Raw genomic sequence first — 25,943 nt, 5'->3', positions numbered from 1 at the left:
TCTGTCCTTATACCGAGTCACCACTGTATGTCCTTATACCGAGTGACCATCACCACTGTATGTCCTTATACCGAGTGACCATCACCACTGTCTGTCCTTATACCGAGAGACCATCACCACTGTCTGTCCTTATACCTAGTGACCATCACCACTGTCTGTCCTTATACAGAGTAACCATCACCACTGTATGTCCTTATACCGAGTGACCATCACCACTGCCTGTTCTTATACCGAGTGACCATCACCACTGTATGTCCTTATACCGAGTAACCATCACCACTGTCTGTCCTTATACCGTGTGACCATCTCCACTGTCTGCCCTTATACCGAGTAACCATCACCACTGTATGTCCTTATACCGTGTAACCATCACCACTGTCAGTCCTTATACCTAGTGACCATCACCACTGCCCTTATACTGAGTAACCATCACCACTGTCTGTCCTTATACCTAGTGACCATCACCACTGCCCTTATACTGAGTGACCATCACCACTGTCTGTCCTTATACCTAGTGACCATCACCAGTGTCTGTCCTTATACTGAATGACCATCACCACTGTCCTTATACAAAGTGATTGAGTGATCATCACTATCATTTATACATCTCATATTCACAATTACTGTCCTTTTATTAAATCAGACTATCACCTCCCAAGGAATTGCTGTAATCACACATCAGCCTCCTCCATTCATCATGTACTGTTTCTCCCTAAGGAGGAACAAGTAAGGATTAACCCCACTGAAGATGCTAATATGTAATACTAGCAAGGACCAGACCGGAGACAGAACCGGGTAGGGAGAAAAGAAACACTCACACCAAGAACCGATATTTATTATTATATACCTATTAGATTAGCAGGAAGTCAATTATCTGGGAAATGTCAATAATAAAAAATAAATCGATATTAGTTTTATTTAGTGTTTTAATGTTAATCCAGTGGAAACCCCCACCTGGATGTAATTTGCATACATGAGGCTTTAGCTAAGTAGACATCACCCCCCCCCCCCCCCCCCTCCCTGTGTTCTTCTTAATCCTTAAAGCTTCTAAGTGCAGTATTTAGTGCATCAATGGGTAGGTGAAACACGCTAGTAAAGACATTTCTCACTTGGTTTGGAGCCTTTAGAAACTGGCTCCATGTTAAACAGCTTGATGTCTTATTGTTGGGGAGACAAAACCCCTTCTGGATCCCAGATGAGGAACGAAGATGAAGGCAGGTAAGTTAAAATGCAGATATAAAATAAGCATTAAAAAATATATATATGTAAAACATATCACAAAGATAATATCCCTCTTGCTTCTGCTTCCGAGTCGCATTTCGCCTATTCCGTAGGCTTTTTCAATTGGTAATGTGAGGTATTTGGGTTCTTGGTTTTAAACACCCTTGGGTCCCACCTTTTGACATCAGGATCCAGTCATGTATGCCGACGTCACTTGTAGCATGGTCTGAGGCGGTACTTGCTTGTGTATCCATTCTTGCCTCCCGTGCTTCACATCACTTCCAGAAATCATTTGTGACTGCATTACCTATGAAGATTTTCACCGCTCAATTGCGGCATTTCAAAAGATGTCCACAACATATTTTTTTATGGTCCATAGAGAGTATATAACTGTAGAGGATAATAGCGCACCTATAAAGAAGGATACAAATACAGTTTCTTAGACTACTTTTGGTCGTCTAAACGACGCTGGACGTCTTCAAACTATGCATTAGGACCTCCAGCATCGCTGGAATCCACATAGGATTGAATGTTTTCCTACGAGGAGGTCTAATGCACGGAGGTCTAAGCCATTAGGTCTCTCTCGCCTGTGGACAAGGAGCAGACCGAAGACAGTACCGTTTAAATTGAGGGTGAAAAGTAACACACCAAGAACCGATATTTTTTATTATATTCATATTATTATTATGTTATTTATGTAGCGCCAACAAATTCCGCAGCGCTTTACAATGGGTGGACGAACAGACATAGTTGTAACCAGACAAGTTGGATGCACAGGAACAGAGGGGTTGAGGGCCCGGCTCAATGAGCTTACATGCTAGAGGGACTGGGGTAAAGTGACACAAAAGGTAAGGATAGTATTAGACTAGTGACAGTTGCAAGAGAGGAATTCATATTAGATCAGCAGGAAGTAATTCATCTAGGAAATGTGAATGAAAAAAATAATAAATCTATATTAATTTTATTCAGTGTTTTAACGTTAATCCAGTGGAATCCCAGAAGCCACCTGGATGTAATTTGCATAGATGTGACTTTAGCAATTTAGACATCATTAGCCATGTTAAAAGAAGGTAACCTTTGCAGCCAATTAAATAAGAGCAAAAAATAAAAAATGAGCTCTCTATTGGAGATACACTGTTGGTAGGGTTACAGTCTCCTGTTAGTTTACAGAGTATTAAGATAATAAAAGCAATATACATCATGGACTCTTGATCAGTTAATGGGGGAAGAATTACTACAAGAGCAAATCAATGCATTAATTTTAAGACTGTATTACAATGAATATACAAATCTTTATGAACTATACAAAACTAATTGAATTTATTATTTTTTAACATTCTCTAAATCAATAAATGATCAATCAGTGAGGAAACCGAATCAGAATATCACCTCCCGAGTTGTGTTGTCGCTCGAGAGATGCGGAGTTGCTGTAATCACACATCAGCCTCCTCCATTCATCATGTACTGTTTCTCCCTAAGGAGGAACAGGTAAGGATTGACCTCACTGAAGATAACGATATGTAATACTATCAAGGACCAGACCGGAGACAGTACCGGGTAAACTGAGGGCGAAAAGGAACACTCACACCAAGAACCGATATTTATTATTATATACCTATTAGATTAGCAGGAAGTCAATTATCTAGGAAATGTCAATAATAAAAAATACATAGATACTAGTTGTATTCAGTGTTTAACGTTAATTCAGTGGAATCCCAGCAGCCACCTGGATGTAATTTGCATAGACACCATTAGCCATGTTAAAGGAGGGCAGTATAACCTTCTCAGCAGTTTGGTAAAGACCAAAAAAATAAATAAAAAGGAGCTCTCTAATGGAGACACGTTGTTTGTAAAGTTAGAATTTGCTCCTATTATTTCAGATTTAATTAATTGATAGATTAATATAAAACACACAACAGCCTCTCATTGAGTAAACAGCAGTAACCGCAGAGCACCGCATTTGTGGAACGACCTCCCGCACAAATTAAAATCTTCCCTAAGCTTAAAGTCCTTTAAGAGATCCCTCTCTACATACCTCAAAACAGAATGCACCTGTCATGGTTGATTATATATTTCCTACCTGTACTATGTTAAATTTTGTATATATTGTATATTAATATTTTTATTGTATTTTATTGTACACTAACTGAAACAATGCAATAATTTGTGGGCCCAGGACATACTTGAAAACGAGAGAAATCTCAATGTATCTTTCCTGGTAAAATATTTTATAAATAAATAGCTACTACCCATGCACAGTAATGGTCTCTTAGAAATCATAATTCCAGCCAGCAAAAATTGTGAACAGCTATTAGTAAAACTGATATTTTCAGCTGATGTTACGAAGAGCACCCAATACATGTACGACACTTAGTAACGCTAACTATTATTTCGCAAGACATATCACATTCTATGATCAATCAGTGAGGAACCGAATCAGAATATCACCTCCCGAGTTGTGTTGTCGCTCGGGAGATGCGGAGCTGCTGTAATCACACATCAGCCTCCTCCATTCATCATGTACTGTTTCTCCCTAAGGAGGAACAGGTAAGGATTAACCTCACTGAAGATACTTAATGCCAGCAAAACGCTAGGTTGAGGCCGACGACAGCATTGAGTAAGCTGAGGGTGAAAAGAATTGATAGCATCAGGAATTGCTATTGTATAATTTATAAATACAACGTGCTCAATGATGTATAGAATGTGATTTTGCATGATCAATAATAATTAGATTCCATCTTTCATCGTTAATTTTGTACAATCCCAGCACACACCTCGGTAATTTGCATAAATCTATAGTTTTAGCCAATTGCATGTTAAATATCCATGTTGAGGGAGGGGATAAGTACGGCAGCCATTTTTTAAAAGGACTCCTAAATAATCATTGAGGGAAGTGTAAGACATAGAGGTGTATGTGCCAGAGGGGTAACACCAGAGCAGACGAGGTGGCCGAGTGGTTAAGGCGATGGACTGCTAATCCATTGTGCTCTGCACGCGTGGGTTCGAATCCCATCCTCGTCGAAAGCTTATTTCTTATCCTCCTTTATTTTTTAATTTAATTCTTTCAAATTTGCTTTGATTCACTTAATAAACGCCTCATAGAAAAATGAAAATCCATTTAATGTATTTTAAATAAAACGGTATAACCTTCAGAAATGGCCAGCTTCTAAATATAAAACATCAACTAGAAGTTCTGTATAGATATATAAAAAAAAAAGAAATAAAATAAATAAATAATTGGTTCCAGATTACATTGCAAAGCATGTCATGTTACTTTACTTGTGAAATCCAATGCTCATGCACATGTCATTTAAAGTCACTATAGGCACCCAGACCACTTCCTGTAAGTGAAGCGGACTAGGTGCAGTGTCCCTGTCCCCTTAGTCCAGCAATGCAAACCATTAGATTTTTAGAGAAACTACAATGTTTATATCGCAGTGGTACCAGACGGCCCCTAGATGCGCTTCCTGCAGTTTTATGGAATTTGACTCCGTAAAACGACGCTGGATGACCTCAAGCTTTGCAGGAGAGCGCCCGGACAGGGCCCGTGCAACAATGCATTGACTGACAGTCTCCTAGGGCAGGGGCTTGACTAGAAACCTCAGGGCTCCGGTGCAAGAATCTGTTAAGCCCCCCCCCCCCAGCTATATAAAAGAGGTAGGTAGATCCTCAGCTACCGTACAAATCCCATGATGCTCTGACAGTTGTGGATCTGCTGTTTACCCATTCGTGCAGGACTCTGCCTTAATGCAGGTTTTTTATTTGTGTATAATGCTGAATTCAGGAGATCTGTTTGTATGTAATGTTGGCATTTAAATCAGGGGTGTGTGTAGTGTTGGTGTTTGAATGCAAAGCGTTTTATGTAGTATAAGTGTATGAATCCTGTACCCCGGTTGGGTACCTCCGCTGACGAATGCTCCTAGTGCTTACCGAGGGTTCCAAGCACTTCTCCAGACACCATAAGTACTGCAGACTCCACAAATCACCGCAGCTTGGTTGGGGTCTCGCCGTCTCCTACCCACCCTGGACCTATGACAAGGCTCCAGGTTCCAGTGGGTGAACCTCTCTTCCTTCAGAAAGCATAGCAGGAACAGCTCTTACAAGAGCTAGTGATTATCCAAGGGAGTATGATGATCATAGCAATCCCTTGTATTCAATTCCCCCCAATAAGAGACAGGACTCTAGCTCGAAGGTGAAGTAGTACTGAAAGTTTAATGGTAAAGGATGGCTTTATAAACAATTCATCAGGCCAGAGGCACAACTCCTTGACCTGATGGAGCACCGCATCACAAACTGTACGGTTTACGGTTATCCTGGTGGGCTCAGAACAGTGGGCTCTGTACATCTCCTTCCTGTTTGACATCCCCCAGCCGATACACCCTAAGGTATAATAGCGCATTTTGAAAAACTCCATAGGAAAGCATTGAGTTAATGCTTTCTTATAGGGAAGGCCTAATGCATGTGCGTGACATATTAGAATATAGAAAATTTTCTCCATACTTACCGTAATTTTCTTTTCCTGGCTATAATTCATGGCAGCATCACTAATGGGTTAGCTCCGCCCCTAACAGGAACAGGACAGGAAACAATTAATCAATCAGACTATAGGTATAAATGGTCCCTCCTCCTTCCAACCCACAGTCTAGTATAAAGCTAAAAAAAAAAATTATTGGGAGGGTTGCTGATGCTGCCATGAATTATAGCCAGGAAAAGAAAATTACGGTAAGTATGGAGAAAATTTTCTATATTCCTGGCCATTCATGGCAGCATCACTAATGGGTAATACCCAAGCTTCGTAATCAAGGGAGGGTGAATAAAAACGAGACTCCAATATCATGCTGCAAAGGAGAATTTATTCACGAGAGATTCACTGAGGACAAAACCCCTCTACCGAAGGATGATGAGGAAGAGACCACATCCAGTTTGTAATGTTTGATGAAGGTAATAGGTGACGACCAGGTGGCTGCCCTGCATATGTCATCAGAAGGAACCTCTGCCCAATTAGCCCAGGAGGTGGGCAATGCTCTCGTAGAGTGCGTCTTTATCTTTTCCGGAGGAGATATTTTCTTTAGTTTATACGCCATATTGATGGTATTAGAAACCCAACGCCTTAAAGTAGCCGTAGATGCCGCCTCCCCTTGTCTGTATCCTGACGGGATAATAAACAATTGCTCCGATTTTCTAAACTTGTTTGAGACCTCAATATATTTCATGACACACTCCCTCACATCCAACTGATGGAGCTTAACTTCTTCCGCAGAAGAGGGGTACTGGTAAAAGGAAGGTAGAACCACTTGTTGAGCCAAATTAAAACTAGAAACCACCTTTGGTAGGAATTCCATTCTAGGTCTTAGGATAATTCTATCATGAAAGACCTGAACGTGGTCAAGATCACTGGAGAAGGCTTGAATCTCCGACATTCTTTTTGCTGTCGTGATTGCCACCAAGAACAAAGTCTTGTACATCAGATTAATAATACCCAACTCATCCAACGGAGCAAAGGGGTTTTCTGACAACACATCCAGTACCAAAGGAAGATCCCAAGGAGGGGCGTAGTTTCTAGAAGGAGGTCTTATGCGTATAGCTGCCTTAAAGAACCTCGCAATGATGGGGTCTAATGCCCAGGAGGTGTTACACAGGGCTGATAGAGCTGATGACTGCACCTTCAGAGTACCCTTTTCTAGACCTTCGTTTAGGAACTCCAGAACATCTAAATTCGAAGGCTGTAGGAAATTCTTGGACTTATTATTCGCCCATACACGAAACACATCCCATATCCTGTGGTAACATGCAGATGTGGAACTTTTTCTGGATTTCAGCAAAGTATTCACCACCGGCTCTGGTACTCCTTGTTCTAAAAGTCTCTGCTTTTCAAGAGCCAGGCCGCCAATTTCCATTGGTTCAGATTGGGATGCACCGCTGGACCTTGTATCAAGAGGTCCATTCTTAGAGGAAGAGGCCATGGAGGACCCACGCACATCTTGTTCAGGAGGGGAAACCATGGTCTTCTCGGCCAACTCGGAAGTATAGCAATCACTGTCTTCTTTTCCTTCCGAATCTTCCTCAACAACCTGTGAATCATAGGCAGGGGAGGGAATGCATACCCCAGATCGAAGTCCCAATGATGGGAAAAGGCATCTTGTCCTGCTGACTGATATTCTGCCTTCAGAGAAAAAAACTTCGGGACTTGAGCATTCCGAAACGAAGCCATCAAATCGACCTGGGGTGTGCCCCACCTTGATGCTATCTGTTGAAAAACCTCTGGGTTTAATTGCCATTCTCCCGATAGAATTTTTGTTCTGCTCAAATAGTCTGCCAGAACATTTTCTTTCCCAGGTAGATATACGGCTTTCAGGCCCTGCAGTTTGTCTTGAGCAAATTCCATCAATGGAGATATTTCTCATAACGGAGCCTTGCTTTTGGTACCGCCTTGTCTGTTTACATATGAGGCCACTGCTCTGTTGTCTGTTTGGACCCTCACCCAAGAATTCGATATTGCGTGTTGAAACCCTCGCAGGGCATATAATATTGCTCTCAGTTCCCTTAGGTTTGAGTGCAGCTTGCTCTCTCTCTGAGTCCAGGATCCTTGAATCCAATCCCTTTCTAAGTGTGCACCCCAACCACTTATACTTGCGTCTGTCGTTACCGTGATCCAAGATGGATCCTCCAGGGGAAACCCCACGGAAAGGTTTTTGGTATTCTCCCACCAAGTCAGGTTGTCTATTTCTATCTTCGAGAAATAGGAATGTTTCGATCCCAGTTTTCCTCTTGCGTCTTGAATTCTCGCAGAAACTGCATCGGGATCGGGCGCATCTTCCACTGTGCCCATTTCACCAGGCCTATAGTTGACGTAAGGGAACCTAGAAGGCCCATAAATTCCCGTGCCGTAATGCATCTCTTGTAGTGAAGATTCCTTATCTTTGTCTGAATCCTCTCTATTCTTTCCACTGATAGATTTACTTGCCCGATTACTGTATCTATGGTAGCCCCCAGGAATATAATCTTCTGAGAGAGAACCATCATACTCTTCTCCATGTTTAGTTTCCACCCATGTTTCACGAGTATATTCACGACCCACTTGGTGTGGAGTGCTACCGTATGGCTGGATGGTCCTATAATCAGAAAATCGTCTAAGTAATGGTATATCTCTATCCCTTGCTTTCTGATTACCTTGACTAATGCAATAAGCACCTTTGAGAATGTTCTCGGAGCCAGGCTTAATCCGAATGGGAGTCCCCGGAACTGGTAGTGACTTCCAAAAACACAAAACCTGAGGAACTTCCGGTGCCCCATGTTGATTGGGATCTGGTGGTACGCATCTTTTAGATCGATTGACGTCATCTAATCCCCCGCACTGATGTTTGGAATAATCGTTGAAATAGATTCCATCTTGAATGATTTTCTTTTTAGTTTTAAATTCAACTTCTTCAAGTCCAGGATAAGCCTCCACTTCTTTTGAGGTTTTTGTAGAGCCGTATTTTCTGACTTGAGGAAGAAACGCTTTCTTCCCATCCGCAGCCTTATGTATCGCTTCATCCAACACCTTCCCAAACAGGAGATCACCTTGAAAAGGAAGTGCGCACAGGGATGCTTTTGAAGCGTAGTCTGCCCCCCAAGAGTGTAGCCATAAAGCTCTTCTTGCTGCTATAGAGAGGCCCATGCTTTTCGCCACCATTCTGGTAACATCCAGAGATGCTTCTGAGCAAAATTCAGTTGCCAACTTCAGATCTCTCATTCCTTCCAGTAGATGCTCTCTGCGAACTCATTTAGTGATATCTTCTTCTAAGTTGTCTAGCCATACCTTAAAAGCTCTTGTTAATGTTGTTAATGCTACTGCTGGATGTAGTGCTGATCCTAAGGCCAGGTACGACTTTATCAGGCTGGCATCTAGCCTTTTCTCCATAGGTTCTCTCAAATAAGCCATGGAGTCAATGGGAAGGGCTGTCTTTTAGCCATATGAATGACTGCGGCATCAATCTTGGGAACAGAATTCCAGGTTTTGCAGTCTTCCTTAGCATAAGGATATAATCTGAACACCTTACTTTTCAGTGTCGCTTTTCTTTCTGGTTTTTGCCATTCTTGAGAAATTATCTCTTTTATGGTAGCGTGTACTGGGAAAGTAGGCCTATTGGCTCTCAAATCCTCAAAATATCTATCAGATTCCTTTATTTCAGTTTCTTCCTCTGGGAATCTCAGGGTCTCTCTGATTATGTTGATCAATTTGTCAACTGATCTAGAATCCAGACTTTTTGAAACATATTCAGCTTCACCCTCTTCGTCTGACATATCCTCCATCTCCATATTATCACTAGACTCCGAGGAGATTTCTTCTCTTTTTAAGGATACACCGACCCCACATCATTTAATCTTTTTACAGCCCTTTCCATTTAAAGAGGTACATACACTAAATTGTACCCTAACTCAGTTAGTCCTGCTCTTGCAGGCTGATTACTGAGTTATTCAGATAAAGAGAGGCTGAACTTGTAACCATGGGAAGGTGGCCTCAAACATTTTTTTTAAAGGTATAATTCCTGTTTGTCCTGCTAAGGACAGAAAAAAAGACTGTGGGTTGGAAGGAGGAGGGACCTTTTATACCTATAGTCTGGTTGATTAATTGATTAATTGTTTCCTGTCCTGTTCCTGTTAGGGGCGGAGCTAACCCATTAGTGATGCTGCCATGAATGGCCAGGAAATCTGGAATTAGAATCAGGTAAATAATCAGGAGGGAAGCGCAGATACAGATGGAGACTGACGTGTTAAATAGGACTGTATTTATAACACTATAATGTTACTTCAATTAGCTTTTCTTTTAATTGCATTAACGATAGTATGATTAATTTTATCACATTTAATTTAAGCTACATTTTGCACAAAAGTAATGACCCCGACGTGATTTGAACACGCAACCTTCTGATCTGGAGTCAGACGCGCTACCGTTGCGCCACGAGGTCTCTTATACAGATTCTACCTCTGTCCCTACTAACACAATATATACAATACAGCCAGCCCTTCCGGTATCTATCTTGGTCAATGTGTTCTAATGGCTGGAATGTTATCTATACAAATGTAGCAAATAATAAGAATAAACATACTGCTCAGTCACAGCGAGTTATTAGATGGCCATATGGCCAGTCCCAGCATTCTCAGTCATGTTAAAGCAACTCGATCCTTGTTTGTTTTATTTTAGTCAGTTTTCTAGAATTTAGACAGAAGGTATTACTGAGAGTAGCAGTTTGCATACACTTCGTACTTCGATGCTATCATAAATAGAGGTCCATGATCATTTATTCATAATAATATAAGATAAAAACCGAACAAAACAAAAGAGGGCTCGTCCGGGATTTGAACCCGGGACCTCTCGCACCCGAAGCGAGAATCATACCCCTAGACCAACGAGCCATGTGACATTCACACCGCAGACCTGATTACATAGCTAACACGTCATAGTGACATGCTTCCAAGGAGAGCTGTGAGCAGGACATAGTCACAAAACACATATCAAGACACAAAACTGATAATAAGACACAAAACAGATAATAGGACATAACTGATAATATACGAAAGAAGAAAGGACCACAGGCACTCCAAATTGAAACCGTATGCAGATTTATTAGGAAAAAATGCAACGCCAAGCAACGTTTCGACCAACAAAGGTCTTTTTCAAGCTTGAAAAAGACCTTTGTTGGTCGAAACGTTGCTTGGCGTTGCATTTTTTCCTAATAAATCTGCATACGGTTTCAATTTGGAGTGCCTGTGGTCCTTTCTTCTTTCGTGTATAATTCTGGGATTGCTGGTCCTGATCCGGAGCACCCTTGGCCGTTGGGATTGAGTGCGGTTCCCACCATCTACTTTGCATAACTGATAATATGACACAAAACAGATAAAACACAAGGCTGATAATATGACACAAAAGACACATAACATATAATAGGGCATAACTGAGCAGATAAAAAGCAGATTACTCATTATATAACACTATATACAATACCATATACTGCACACATTATATAACACTATATACAATAACACAGACTGCGCACATTATATAACACTATATACAATACCATATACTGCACACATTATATAACACTATATACAATACCACAGACTGCACACATTCGATAACACTATATATACAATAACACAGACTGCGCACATTATATAACACTATATACAATAACACAGACTGCGCACATTATATAACACTATATACAATACCATATACTGCACACATTCTATAACACTATATACAATACCACAGACTGCGCACATTATATAACACTATATACAATAACACAGACTGCGCACATTATATAACACTATATACAATACCACAGACTGCACACATTATATAACACTATATACAATAACACAGACTGCGCACATTATATAACACTATATACAATAACACAGACTGCACACATTATATAACACTATATACAATAACACAGACTGCGCACATTATATAACACTATATACAATAACACAGACTGCACACATTATATAACACTATATACAATAACACAGACTGCGCACATTATATAACACTATATACAATACCACAGACTGCACACATTATATAACACTATATACAATAACACAGACTGCACACATTATATAACACTATATACAATAACACAGACTGCACACATTATATAACACTATATATACAATAACACAGACTGCGCACATTATATAACACTATATACAATAACACAGACTGCGCACATTATATAACACTATATACAATGCCATATACTGCACACATTATATAACACTATATACAATAACACAGACTGCACACATTCTATAACACTATATATACAATAACACAGACTGCGCACATTATATAACACTATATACAATAACACAGACTGCACACATTCTATAACACTATATATACAATAACACAGACTGCGCACATTATATAACACTATATACAATAACACAGACTGCACACATTCTATAACACTATATATACAATAACACAGACTGCACACATTATATAACACTATATACAATAACACAGACTGCACACATTATACAACACTATATACAATACCATATACTGCACACATTATATAACACTATATACAATACCACAGACTGCACACATTCGATAACACTATATATACAATAACACAGACTGCACACATTCTATAACACTATATATACAATAACACAGACTGCGCACATTATATAACACTATATACAATAACACAGACTGCACACATTCTATAACACTATATATACAATACCACAGACTGCACACATTATATAACACTATATACAATAACACAGACTGCACACATTCTATAACACTATATATACAATAACACAGACTGCACACATTATATAACACTATATACAATAACACAGACTGCACACATTCTATAACACTATATATACAATAACACAGACTGCGCACATTATATAACACTATATACAATACCATATACTGCACACATTATATAACACTATATACAATACCACAGACTGCACACATTCTATAACACTATATACAATACCATATACTGCACACATTATATAACACTATATACAATACCACAGACTGCACACATTATATAACACTATATACAATAACACAGACTGCGCACATTATATAACACTATATACAATAACACAGACTGCGCACATTATATAACACTATATACAATACCATATACTGCACACATTATATAACACTATATACAATAACACAGACTGCGCACATTATATAACACTATATACAATAACACAGACTGCGCACATTATATAACACTATATATACAATAACACAGACTGCGCACATTATATAACACTATATACAATACCATATACTGCACACATTATATAACACTATATACAATACCACAGACTGCACACATTCTATAACACTATATATACAATAACACAGACTGCGCACATTATACAACACTATATACAATACCATATACTGCGCACATTATATAACACTATATACAATACCATATACTGCACACATTATATAACACTATATACAATAACACAGACTGCGCACATTATATAACACTATATACAATACCATATACTGCACACATTATATAACACTATATACAATAACACAGACTGCGCACATTATATAACACTATATACAATACCATATACTGCACACATTATATAACACTATATACAATAACACAGACTGCGCACATTATATAACACTATATACAATAACACAGACTGCACACATTATATAACACTATATACAATAACACAGACTGCGCACATTATATAACACTATATACAATACCACAGACTGCACACATTATATAACACTATATACAATAACACAGACTGCGCACATTATATAACACTATATACAATAACACAGACTGCGCACATTATATAACACTATATACAATACCACAGACTGCACACATTATATAACACTATATACAATAACACAGACTGCACACATTATATAACACTATATACAATAACACAGACTGCACACATTATATAACACTATATACAATAACACAGACTGCACACATTCTATAACACTATATACAATAACACAGACTGCGCACATTATATAACACTATATACAATACCACAGACTGCGCACATTATATAACACTATATACAATACCACAGACTGCACACATTATATAACACTATATACAATAACACAGACTGCACACATTATATAACACTATATACAATAACACAGACTGCACACATTATATAACACTATATACAATAACACAGACTGCACACATTATATAACACTATATACAATAACACAGACTGCGCACATTATATAACACTATATACAATACCACAGACTGCACACATTATATAACACTATATACAATACCATATACTGCACACATTATATAACACTATATATACAATAACACAGACTGCACACATTATATAACACTATATACAATAACACAGACTGCGCACATTATATAACACTATATACAATAACACAGACTGCGCACATTATATAACACTATATACAATAACACAGACTGCGCACATTATATAACACTATATACAATAACACAGACTGCACACATTATATAACACTATATACAATACCATATACTGCACACATTATATAACACTATATACAATACCACAGACTGCACACATTATATAACACTATATACAATAACACAGACTGCACACATTATATAACACTATATACAATACCATATACTGCACACATTATATAACACTATATATACAATAACACAGACTGCGCACATTATATAACACTATATACAATAACACAGACTGCGCACATTATATAACACTATATACAATAACACAGACTGCGCACATTATATAACACTATATACAATACCACAGACTGCACACATTATATAACACTATATACAATAACACAGACTGCACACATTATATAACACTATATACAATAACACAGACTGCACACATTATATAACACTATATACAATAACACAGACTGCGCACATTATATAACACTATATACAATACCACAGACTGCACACATTATATAACACTATATACAATAACACAGACTGCGCACATTATATAACACTATATACAATACCACAGACTGCACACATTATATAACACTATATACAATAACACAGACTGCGCACATTATATAACACTATATACAATACCACAGACTGCACACATTATATAACACTATATACAATAACACAGACTGCGCACATTATATAACACTATATACAATAACACAGACTGCGCACATTATATAACACTATATACAATAACACAGACTGCGCACATTATATAACACTATATACAATAACACAGACTGCACACATTATATAACACTATATATACAATAACACAGACTGCGCACATTATATAACACTATATACAATAACACAGACTGCGCACATTATATAACACTATATACAATGCCATATACTGCACACATTATATAACACTATATACAATAACACAGACTGCACACATTCTATAACACTATATATACAATAACACAGACTGCGCACATTATATAACACTATATACAATAACACAGACTGCACACATTCTATAACACTATATATACAATAACACAGACTGCGCACATTATATAACACTATATACAATAACACAGACTGCACACATTCTATAACACTATATATACAATAACACAGACTGCACACATTATATAACACTATATACAATAACACAGACTGCACACATTATACAACACTATATACAATACCATATACTGCACACATTATATAACACTATATACAATACCACAGACTGCACACATTCGATAACACTATATATACAATAACACAGACTGCACACATTCTATAACACTATATATACAATAACACAGACTGCGCACATTATATAACACTATATACAATAACACAGACTGCACACATTCTATAACACTATATATACAATACCACAGACTGCACACATTATATAACACTATATACAATAACACAGACTGCACACATTCTATAACACTATATATACAATAACACAGACTGCACACATTATATAACACTATATACAATAACACAGACTGCACACATTCTATAACACTATATATACAATAACACAGACTGCGCACATTATATAACACTATATACAATACCATATACTGCACACATTATATAACACTATATACAATACCACAGACTGCACACATTCTATAACACTATATACAATAACACAGACTGCACACATTATATAACACTATATACAATAACACAGACTGCGCACATTATATAACACTATATACAATACCATATACTGCACACATTATATAACACTATATACAATACCACAGACTGCACACATTATATAACACTATATACAATAACACAGACTGCGCACATTATATAACACTATATACAATAACACAGACTGCGCACATTATATAACACTATATACAATACCATATACTGCACACATTATATAACACTATATACAATAACACAGACTGCGCACATTATATAACACTATATACAATAACACAGACTGCGCACATTATATAACACTATATACAATAACACAGACTGCGCACATTATATAACACTATATACAATAACACAGACTGCACACATTATATAACACTATATACAATACCATATACTGCACACATTATATAACACTATATACAATACCACAGACTGCACACATTCTATAACACTATATATACAATAACACAGACTGCGCACATTATACAACACTATATACAATACCATATACTGCGCACATTATATAACACTATATACAATACCATATACTGCACACATTATATAACACTATATACAATAACACAGACTGCGCACATTATATAACACTATATACAATACCATATACTGCACACATTATATAACACTATATACAATAACACAGACTGCGCACATTATATAACACTATATACAATACCACAGACTGCACACATTATATAACACTATATACAATAACACAGACTGCGCACATTATATAACACTATATACAATACCACAGACTGCACACATTATATAACACTATATACAATAACACAGACTGCACACATTCTATAACACTATATATACAATAACACAGACTGCACACATTATATAACACTATATATACAATAACACAGACTGCGCACATTATATAACACTATATACAATAACACAGACTGCGCACATTATATAACACTATATACAATAACACAGACTGCGCACATTATATAACACTATATACAATAACACAGACTGCGCACATTATATAACACTATATACAATAACACAGACTGCGCACATTATATAACACTATATACAATACCATATACTGCACACATTATATAACACTATATACAATACCACAGACTGCGCACATTATATAACACTATATACAATAACACAGACTGCGCACATTATATAACACTATATACAATAACACAGACTGCGCACATTATATAACACTATATACAATAACACAGACTGCACACATTATATAACACTATATACAATAACACAGACTGCGCACATTATATAACACTATATACAATAACACAGACTGCGCACATTATATAACACTATATACAATAACACAGACTGCGCACATTATATAACACTATATACAATAACACAGACTGCACACATTATATAACACTATATACAATAACACAGACTGCACACATTATATAACACTATATACAATAACACAGACTGCACACATTATATAACACTATATACAATAACACAGACTGCGCACATTATATAACACTATATACAATACCACAGACTGCACACATTATATAACACTATATACAATAACACAGACTGCGCACATTATATAACACTATATACAATAACACAGACTGCGCACATTATATAACACTATATACAATACCACAGACTGCACACATTATATAACACTATATACAATACCACAGACTGCACACATTATATAACACTATATACAATACCACAGACTGCACACATTATATAACACTATATACAATAACACAGACTGCACACATTATATAACACTATATACAATAACACAGACTGCACACATTCTATAACACTATATATACAATAACACAGACTGCGCACATTATATAACACTATATACAATAACACAGACTGCGCACATTATATAACACTATATACAATACCACAGACTGCACACATTATATAACACTATATACAATACCATATACTGCACACATTATATAACACTATATACAATACCACAGACTGCACACATTATATAACACTATATACAATAACACAGACTGCGCACATTATATAACACTATATACAATACCACAGACTGCACACATTATATAACACTATATACAATACCATATACTGCACACATTATATAACACTATATACAATACCACAGACTGCACACATTATATAACACTATATACAATAACACAGACTGCGCACATTATATAACACTATATACAATACCATATACTGCACACATTATATAACACTATATACAATAACACAGACTGCGCACATTATATAACACTATATACAATAACACAGACTGCGCACATTATATAACACTATATACAATACCATATACTGCACACATTATATAACACTATATACAATACCACAGACTGCACACATTCTATAACACTATATATACAATAACACAGACTGCGCACATTATATAACACTATATACAATAACACAGACTGCGCACATTATATAACACTATATACAATAACACAGACTGCACACATTATATAACACTATATAAAGATCCTGTAATATTATTGCACTGTGTGCTATTCAGTGTAGATTTGACTTGATTTTTCTGTGTGTGTCTGACATAGTTGTCTGTGTGTGTGTCTGACATAGCTGTCTGTGTGTCTGACATAGCTGTCTGTGTCTGTGTGTGTCTGACATAGCTGTCTGTGTGTCTGACATAGCTGTCTGTGTCTGTGTGTGTCTGACATAGCTGTCTGTGTGTGTCTGACATAGCTGTCTGTGTGTGTGTCTGACATAGCTGTCTGTGTGTGTCTGACATAGCTGTCTGTGTGTGTCTGACATAGCTGTCTGTGTGTATGTGTGTGCAGGGCCGGCCTTAGGCGCCCTGTGCAAAAAAATCTTCACAGCGCCCCCCCCCTCCCCCACTCCTTACCCCTTCCCACACACCCTGTCACACACACACACACACACACACACACACACACAGGCAGGCAGACAGCTATACACACACACACAAACTATGAAGACAGGCGAGCTCTGTGATGCCCGTATCTGAGTATGAGGAGAATGCCACCACGTATCAGGTAGCGTGGCCGAGCGGTCTAAGGCGCTGGATTAAGGCTCCAGTCTCTTCGGGGGCGTGGGTTCGAATCCCACCGCTGCCAGAATTTTTTTTTTTTTTTGCGAAATACAGCGTTACATGCATTCATTTCCCCCAACTCTTAAAGTAAATCTGTTTATCAGATCACAGACTTGGCAAATACAGAGAAGAGATATACACAGCCAGCCAGCATGAGAAGTCATGGTTAGCCGGCATGCAGATGCAACGTTAAATGTGTTTTACTCATCTATAAACCACTACTGATATTACTGGTATTTAGAGCTATAATGCCCACTTTCGCCCTCAATACTCTTGGCTTCGTTGCCCATAGTGTGACGTCACTGCAGGGCAGGATGTCACCCTTCCCAGTCCAGCATTCTTAGCTGCCGAAAAACAGAGTGCATGCTGGGTAAGACACTTTGTTTTCTTTCTCTTGTTTTTTGTTTGTTTTGTTTTTGTCTACTTTCATGTGTACTAGCACATTAACCCTTTATATATTAATTGCCCTCCTCAGGGCAAGAATGGGAAGAGGGGGGCAGGCAGGTATCAATGAGAGTGTGTTTATTAGATTCCATGCATTGACATTTCATTTAATCTGTTACAGGATTGCAATGTGCACCAAGGGAACATTCAGTTTGAGTTGGTGTTTATTTCCTATTTCATCCCAGGGGATCCTTTCAAATGAGGGAATCCTTCGAAATGGGTCCTTTTAAATGGGGGATCCTTTTGAGAGTGGGGGTAATTGTTTGGCAGCCTCCCACATGCTAACACTTTATGTTTTAACAAACTCCTTCATTTATCTCCTATTTATAGCGCATTGAAATCCTATTGGTAAAACAGCCAAGCTGTGATTGAGCTGGGAGGTTGATATAAATATGGCTTTTAGCCTAAATGTTGCCATTCACATGTCACTTTGCTACTGCGTGTAGTTTGGTGAATATCCTCTAGTTTTCTTTGTCATTTTCCTTGGTCAAAAGGTTTTTGTTTTCTAGGGATTCCAGATCTACCAGGTTATTTCTTCATGCTGTTGAGTAGCGTATGAAAAGCTCTCCACTTCTGTATGTGCAATCCACATGCCAGTTATGAAGGACAGCTTTAAAATTCACAGCTCTAACTAGGGAATTGAGCTCTTACAGGCGTAGGATTGCTATGTAACATAGGTCAGTACTTTTTATGCACCACCAAACAGCATGAAGTGATCCATGTCCAGGTAAACATGGCAGATCTGGTAGCCCTGTCTTGTGCCAGCAATATCTTGATTTCATGTCCGCCCAGTTCGGCAGCAGTCAGTATTTATTAATAAAAGGCTAACTAAAATCTTACCGCCAACAGAGCGCCTCTTAGTATAAGTTAACATTACAGCATAACGTATTTTGGCATTGCCTCTTAATCCCAAAACTCTAACTCGCTGGCATCTAGGGTGGCAGGTATTCAGTTTGGTGTCACAAGCATTCTTACTCTGATGCCCTAGTGAATAAATAATTTTGTTCTGCTATACTTGAAGACACATTTCATGCTGGAATATACATTTAAATTATACTCCTTAAAGTTTGTGCATTTGCTGGAAATTCTCCTTCGAATTTGAATCTTCTGTATTGAGATCTTTTCAAAGAATTATGCGGACTGTAACTCTCTTCCCATAGTTCAATACAATGTACAGTCCACAGCATCTTGAATGGTACCTCCAAAGTCCCTCTTTCCCAAAATAGCTGTAACTCTAAGGCTCACTTTAGCACAAAGGTAATACAAAGTTCCCCCTAATGCTAGCACCCCCCAGACTTAGCCCGAGTATTATAGTTCTAAATAAAGTGTGTATATATCTATCTATCAATCTAATGAGTTCTTGTCTTTCATGTAGATCCCCAGTATTATGAAGCCCCCGCTGCGTAAACGTGCTGCCCCGACTCGGTATGAACAACAGCATCCTGCGGTTGTGCGAATTGGTCCTCTTCGCCTCACATGGACATCCAAGGAAAAGATTCAGCTGTTGAGGGGTCTCAAAGCCCAGCGGGCCAATAAGAGCCCAGATCCACCTGTTAGTGGGCGGAGTCAGGGAGAGGTAAGGTCACATAGTTAATGAGTAGAGCCTTTTATTGATAATGTTCAAACATTTTACATTTGCACTAGTGTACCATCAGAGCTGTTAATTAATGTAGTAGCAACGCAGGTACATAATCCATTTTAGACCAGTTCTGTTGATTTTCTGACATTGTTAGATTATACTTTTTATATAATTAGGTTAATGAGTATGCTGTTTGTATGACCCCTGTAATGGGGCCCACACAGCTTGTTGTGATTATATAAGTCCGTAGAATAATCTGATTCCAGCATCTTTGTTATCCAATCTTCCTACCGTGACGTCAGGGAGAGGGATGTCCTTGAGAACGGACTGAGAGGACACTGCTGCTGGTGCAGTGCTGGGCTATATCATTGTATGCACAGTGTTTCAAACTAAAACACTGCTTATGCAGACTCTAGAAAAAATGACCACTTAATATCTGTAAAGTGGTCATGGTGCTTGGAGTAACCCCTTAAAAAAAAGGTTAAAATCGTGCTGCAGTACTACACAGTGCTACTGTATAAGCAGGATGCATATTACAACTCTGATGTTTTAACACTACAGCCGTTCCTAAGTGACTCAAAAAACAACAAAGTGGAACCCACATCCAATGAGCATACAACATATGTATACAACCTGGGAATTAGACCAGAGTGAAATATTCTATATACAATGGTAGTAGAATCTAGAAAAACAAAAAATATAGATCATAGCATAACACTGTATTGTGTAATAAGTGTATAAGTGGTAGTGGTATCTAACTCACAAACGAAAGTAGAAATCAGGCCTCTCACCCCCTTGGGGTATATGGAGTATGAACCTTGATAGCCGCTTCAAATGCACAGTTCAAGGAGGTATATATCTTTAAAGAATGGATAAAAGAAAGCCATACATGGTGAAGTATGTTATAAAAATTACAAAAGAGGTTTATTGGATACACTTACAAACAGAAGGAAATTCTGAGCATATCTCCACTCTCTGTGGAACTCCAAAGCAGCATGGAACGAACAGCACGATTCCAAATAGGAGTTACAAGACCAGGAGAGATCAAAACACAAATAAAATTTAAAATAAAAATTAAGAACAATAAGAGTCCATATATTCAATGCGTTTCGTCCAGATAAAATTATAAGGGACTTCTTCAGGGATATGTAGAGGGTCATGTGAAGGAGAATCTTCTTATACCCGTTGAAATTCTTCATAATGCCGATCACCGGCGGCGTGCGTTTCAGCCTGGAACGCACAAACGTATTTCCTGTGACGTACATCCATTTGCCGAGCGCATGCGCGCTGAGGATCTAAGAGCAAAACGCTCGAGACTCGAGCGTATGTGAACACAGAAGAGGAGATCAAAACACCAAAGATCTAAATTGCACATCAATATGTCGCTATACATTGATAACATAGTAAGGACCATACAAAAACACATACAAGTTCCTAAGTGACTGCATGAGGTTTGTAGTTATTGTCTGTGTATATATAAATATTTTAACGTTTGGGGGTATCTAAACTCTGCCTCCGTGTGGGACAACATGGTCATTTTCTGTATCAGCTGTTGTGGCCAGTTGGGCACTTAACTATGGTTTGCCTTAATTCCTACCAATTGTTTTATAAACCGTCCTTTTTGATGTTCTCTATCCCACTGACTTGTGAATGTTTTCTATCTATTCCTTACCCAGGTTTCCTCTTATATCTCTTGGTTACGTGGCCGAGCTGCTCGAGAAGCTGTACAAACAGAATATGAGCGGTGGGTTCTAGAACGAAAAGCACATTCTACTAAGCCCCCAGCACCTATTGAGGTAAGAGATAAAATGAAGCTGGTCTACGCCACTCTCTGCCATTAAGTCTTATTGCTAATTTTCTCTTTTCCCCTGGAGCCGATATTAACTTTTCCCACGCCTTTATTCTTTGGCATTTCTTCTAATTGATTTTTTAAGTTGTATGAATAACATAAAATAAGAATGTGTGAAAGGTTGAACTTGAATTGTTTATTTTAAACCTATAGTGATGTGTAACTATGCAATTTAGTTATAGCTTGAAGGAGATCCAAGCTGTGGCTTATCTCCACCTGTTGTCTCTTTAATCTTGTCCATTTGGTGCTCAAGATTAGTTTCCCAGAATTTTCTATTTTATGCCATATAGTACACTCCATTAGTCCCTTTCTCTGCAGCAGACCTTCCTTGTTCTTTATCTTTCCCTTATTTCTTTTTCAATCTGTACCTAAATCTTAATTCTATCATTTAAATTTCTCAAGTATTTGGTTTTTTTTCTTGATGTACGGTGCTCCCTTCTCTTTTTCTGTTCTGTATGTATCTCGCTCAATCATCTTGTTTTATCTTGTAGTATATTCAATACTTCTCATTTCTACATCTTAATACAGAGTAGACCTATCCCCCATCTGTGTATCTGTTTTCCTTACAGTGAAGCCAACTGTGCCCACATTTCCCACCCTTGTCCTTTACCCCAACCACCCTTTCTGAGCCAGATTATTGTCTCTTTCATTTCATCTTCTGTTTTCCTCCCATTGCGTTTATTTTCAGTCTTTGACTATTCTTTCTTACAAACAGGTTTGGACCGATCTAACAAGCAGAATGGCAGACTCAACAGAGGACGCTCTTACTACAGCATTTTCCCAGGTAGTAAAATATCCTCTTCCAAGGAAACCTCTTCAGATCCTCATTACAGAAATACTCATTATAAAACTGATCTCTCTTACAGATGCTAACCATCGCAGCTACTGAACCTATAGGTCTCCTTTACTCAGTCCCCCCACAAGCAACACTAGAAGGATCTCCCACAAAAGACTCTGGAGGAGATGGGAAGTCTGATTCTCCAGAGTCAAATTTACTGGATAAGGGATCGGCAAGGGAAAAGTCTTGTTCTTCTGGGGAAAAAACTGTTGCAGGGCCAGAACCGACAATATCAGAATGTGGCAATAACGATCCGTGGAAACAGCTAGATTTTGAAAAGATTTACAAGTATATGTCAAAAGCGGCAAAAGGAGGACCTCTTCCAAAGTTATCTCCAGAAGGTAAGGTATATCATAAAGGCCTTTGGCAAATGTCAGAGAGGTAGCTTTGAGATGTGTGAATTTGTAAGAAAAAGTTTCACTATTTTTTTTTGTTTTTGTTTATTGTAGAGTCGGCTGTTCTCCTGCACCTACTCCACTCTCTACCAGACCAGTTGCAAAACTTGGACTGTAATTCTCTTGGCACTTATCTGTGTGATAAATATGCTTCACTAAACGCACACCCTGATCTAGAAGGAACAGATACGTCTACAGACCAACCCAACGGAGGGTGGAAGGACTTGGGATATTGTCCTTTAAACCCTTTCCTGATACCATTGGAACTTTTGAGATTGAAAGAGAGAGACTGACTCTTTTGGAATACTGTTTCTTCCCTTTACCCAATCTCGTCCCTTTACCCAGTATGTGAATCCTTCTCCATGTTAAACTCTGGAAATGAATTTCTATAAATCTTTTGCTATGACAAAGTCTCAGCTCTGCGGACTTCTACAGTTTCTCGCATGCTTTTCATACTTAAGTTTTGGCCTTTTCTGGGTAATTACTGCACATAAAATAGCTTATTTGGAAGAAAATGGCAGATTAGACATAAGGTGAGATGTAAATAAAGATGTGCCAATTTTACCATCTTTGACAATTTTCAAAAGACACCATCAGCTACTTTGACAAGACTCTTTGTTTAGTTTTGGTCACAATAAATAGAGAGAGCCTGTGATACAGACTGTATAAAGAAATCTGAATTTGTTTGGACCTGGATAACCTGTGACTCTTTATATAAGATCGCACTTTGCCCAAGTGTTAGTGACAGGTGAGTTATGTTACAGGGTTTAGACTTATTTTCAGTTTCCAAGACCCTCCAGAAACTGGGGACGTAAAACCGATTTCTAAAACAATCCCAAAGTCAGCTGCCAACTTAGCACGTCAATTTTTTCTAAGTAGCACATGAAAAAAAAAAGTAACTGGAGTGCACAAAACACTCTGATAACACGCTCGGTACTTTAATCAAAATATTTATATGTACTCCAATACAAATGAACAAAATACTGTTATACAATGCTAGTCAATCTAGCAATAATTTTATAATATAACGTAGGTTATGACATTAATATTCCCACGAATTTATAATAATATTTTTTTATTCGTAAAAAAAGGTTTTGCACTACCTGCCTTCTGCAATTAAAGGTAAAGATACAGTAATTACATTGGAAACAACCCCTTCTAAGCTAATAGAAACAGCGAATTCTATTGTATATCCTGTTGCTGTAATTGCCAAACTTTTCCCTGTAGAGTTATGGACCGTGTGCTTCGGACGGCCTCCAGCATCTCAATGAAAGCATAGCCAGAAACAAGACCTTGCCACACAGCCACAATAGCGTGCCGCAAGATTCTGTTCCCCAGCATAACCTCCGGGCAGTCACCTGGGGGCGCTATACTACTAATCTTTGCTTTTATAAAAGACGCCTGCTTTGAGAAGCACCTGCCTGATGCACAATTAAGAAAACCACTATTCTCCACCAACTTTAGAGATCTGGGTCTAAAGGGTCCCACATCCAGGACTTAAGCCCTTTAGTGTCACTTTTTTTTTTAAAGCTTCTCTTATGTTTTAACTTTTTTTTTTTTTAAATCCAGACTTTATTCAGTCACACATCATGGAGAATGTTGATTGCCAGGTCTGTAACTACCTATTGGGTAGTTCTTGAAAACATCCATATTCTAATTCTAAATAAATGATTCGAATTAATGCTCCCATTTTGAGAGTGTGACTGGTTACATCTTCTATCTATTGGTTTTACAATCTGCATTTAGATTTTCTTCTCTGTAATCTTT

The 25,943-nt window shown here is 37.9% G+C and overlaps 1 protein-coding gene and 7 non-coding genes across 10 annotated transcripts; 3 read left to right on the top strand and 5 right to left on the bottom strand.

The window, feature by feature from the left end:
• Positions 1-638: 638 nt before the first annotated feature.
• LOC134603890 (U8 small nucleolar RNA) lies at positions 639-749 on the bottom strand. The gene has a single exon (XR_010090629.1). It is a non-coding gene; the product is annotated as a U8 small nucleolar RNA (small nucleolar RNA).
• Positions 750-2,597: 1,848 nt separating this feature from the next.
• On the bottom strand, positions 2,598-2,732 carry LOC134603888 (U8 small nucleolar RNA). Its single transcript, XR_010090627.1, has one exon. It is a non-coding gene; the product is annotated as a U8 small nucleolar RNA (small nucleolar RNA).
• A 924-nt stretch (positions 2,733-3,656) lies between these two features.
• Positions 3,657-3,791, bottom strand: LOC134603886 (U8 small nucleolar RNA). Its single transcript, XR_010090625.1, has one exon. It is a non-coding gene; the product is annotated as a U8 small nucleolar RNA (small nucleolar RNA).
• Positions 3,792-4,160: 369 nt separating this feature from the next.
• On the top strand, positions 4,161-4,242 carry TRNAS-GCU (transfer RNA serine (anticodon GCU)). Its single transcript has one exon. It is a non-coding gene; the product is annotated as a tRNA-Ser (tRNA).
• A 5,858-nt stretch (positions 4,243-10,100) lies between these two features.
• Positions 10,101-10,172, bottom strand: TRNAW-CCA (transfer RNA tryptophan (anticodon CCA)). The gene has a single exon. It is a non-coding gene; the product is annotated as a tRNA-Trp (tRNA).
• A 376-nt stretch (positions 10,173-10,548) lies between these two features.
• Positions 10,549-10,620, bottom strand: TRNAP-CGG (transfer RNA proline (anticodon CGG)). The gene has a single exon. It is a non-coding gene; the product is annotated as a tRNA-Pro (tRNA).
• Positions 10,621-19,014: 8,394 nt separating this feature from the next.
• TRNAL-AAG (transfer RNA leucine (anticodon AAG)) lies at positions 19,015-19,096 on the top strand. Its single transcript has one exon. It is a non-coding gene; the product is annotated as a tRNA-Leu (tRNA).
• A 268-nt stretch (positions 19,097-19,364) lies between these two features.
• SNAPC2 (small nuclear RNA activating complex polypeptide 2) lies at positions 19,365-24,856 on the top strand. 3 transcript variants are annotated; one of them, XM_063446009.1, is made up of 6 exons: positions 19,365-19,441; positions 20,891-21,091; positions 22,771-22,890; positions 23,659-23,727; positions 23,810-24,122; positions 24,231-24,856. In XM_063446009.1, exons 2-6 carry the CDS (start codon positions 20,903-20,905, stop codon positions 24,467-24,469), a joined length of 930 nt encoding a protein of 309 aa, XP_063302079.1. In that variant the 5' UTR covers positions 19,365-19,441; positions 20,891-20,902; the 3' UTR covers positions 24,470-24,856. The 3 variants fall into 3 exon arrangements, with proteins under 3 accessions (XP_063302079.1, XP_063302078.1, XP_063302081.1); XM_063446008.1 differs by lacking the exon at positions 19,365-19,441 and adding an exon at positions 19,577-19,671; XM_063446011.1 differs by lacking the exon at positions 19,365-19,441 and adding an exon at positions 19,968-20,242.
• The last annotated feature ends 1,087 nt before the right edge of the window (positions 24,857-25,943 follow it).

Source organism: Pelobates fuscus, chromosome 3, assembly GCF_036172605.1.
Source record: "Pelobates fuscus isolate aPelFus1 chromosome 3, aPelFus1.pri, whole genome shotgun sequence".
Taxonomy (NCBI): Eukaryota; Metazoa; Chordata; class Amphibia; order Anura; family Pelobatidae; genus Pelobates; species Pelobates fuscus.
This window is presented reverse-complemented; position numbering and strand designations above follow the sequence as displayed.

What these genes read in the sequence shown, in the direction of transcription:
- SNAPC2 (XM_063446009.1), top strand. Translation starts at nt 20,903, where the DNA reads ATGAAGCCCCCGCTGCGTAAACGTGCTGCCCCGACTCGGTATGAACAA. An exon ending in AGCCCCCAGCACCTATTGAG is followed by an intron (nt 22,891 to 23,658) that starts GTAAGAGATAAA and finishes TCTTACAAACAG; the next exon opens with GTTTGGACCGATCTAACAAG. An exon ending in TCCAAAGTTATCTCCAGAAG is followed by an intron (nt 24,123 to 24,230) that starts GTAAGGTATATC and finishes TGTTTATTGTAG; the next exon opens with AGTCGGCTGTTCTCCTGCAC.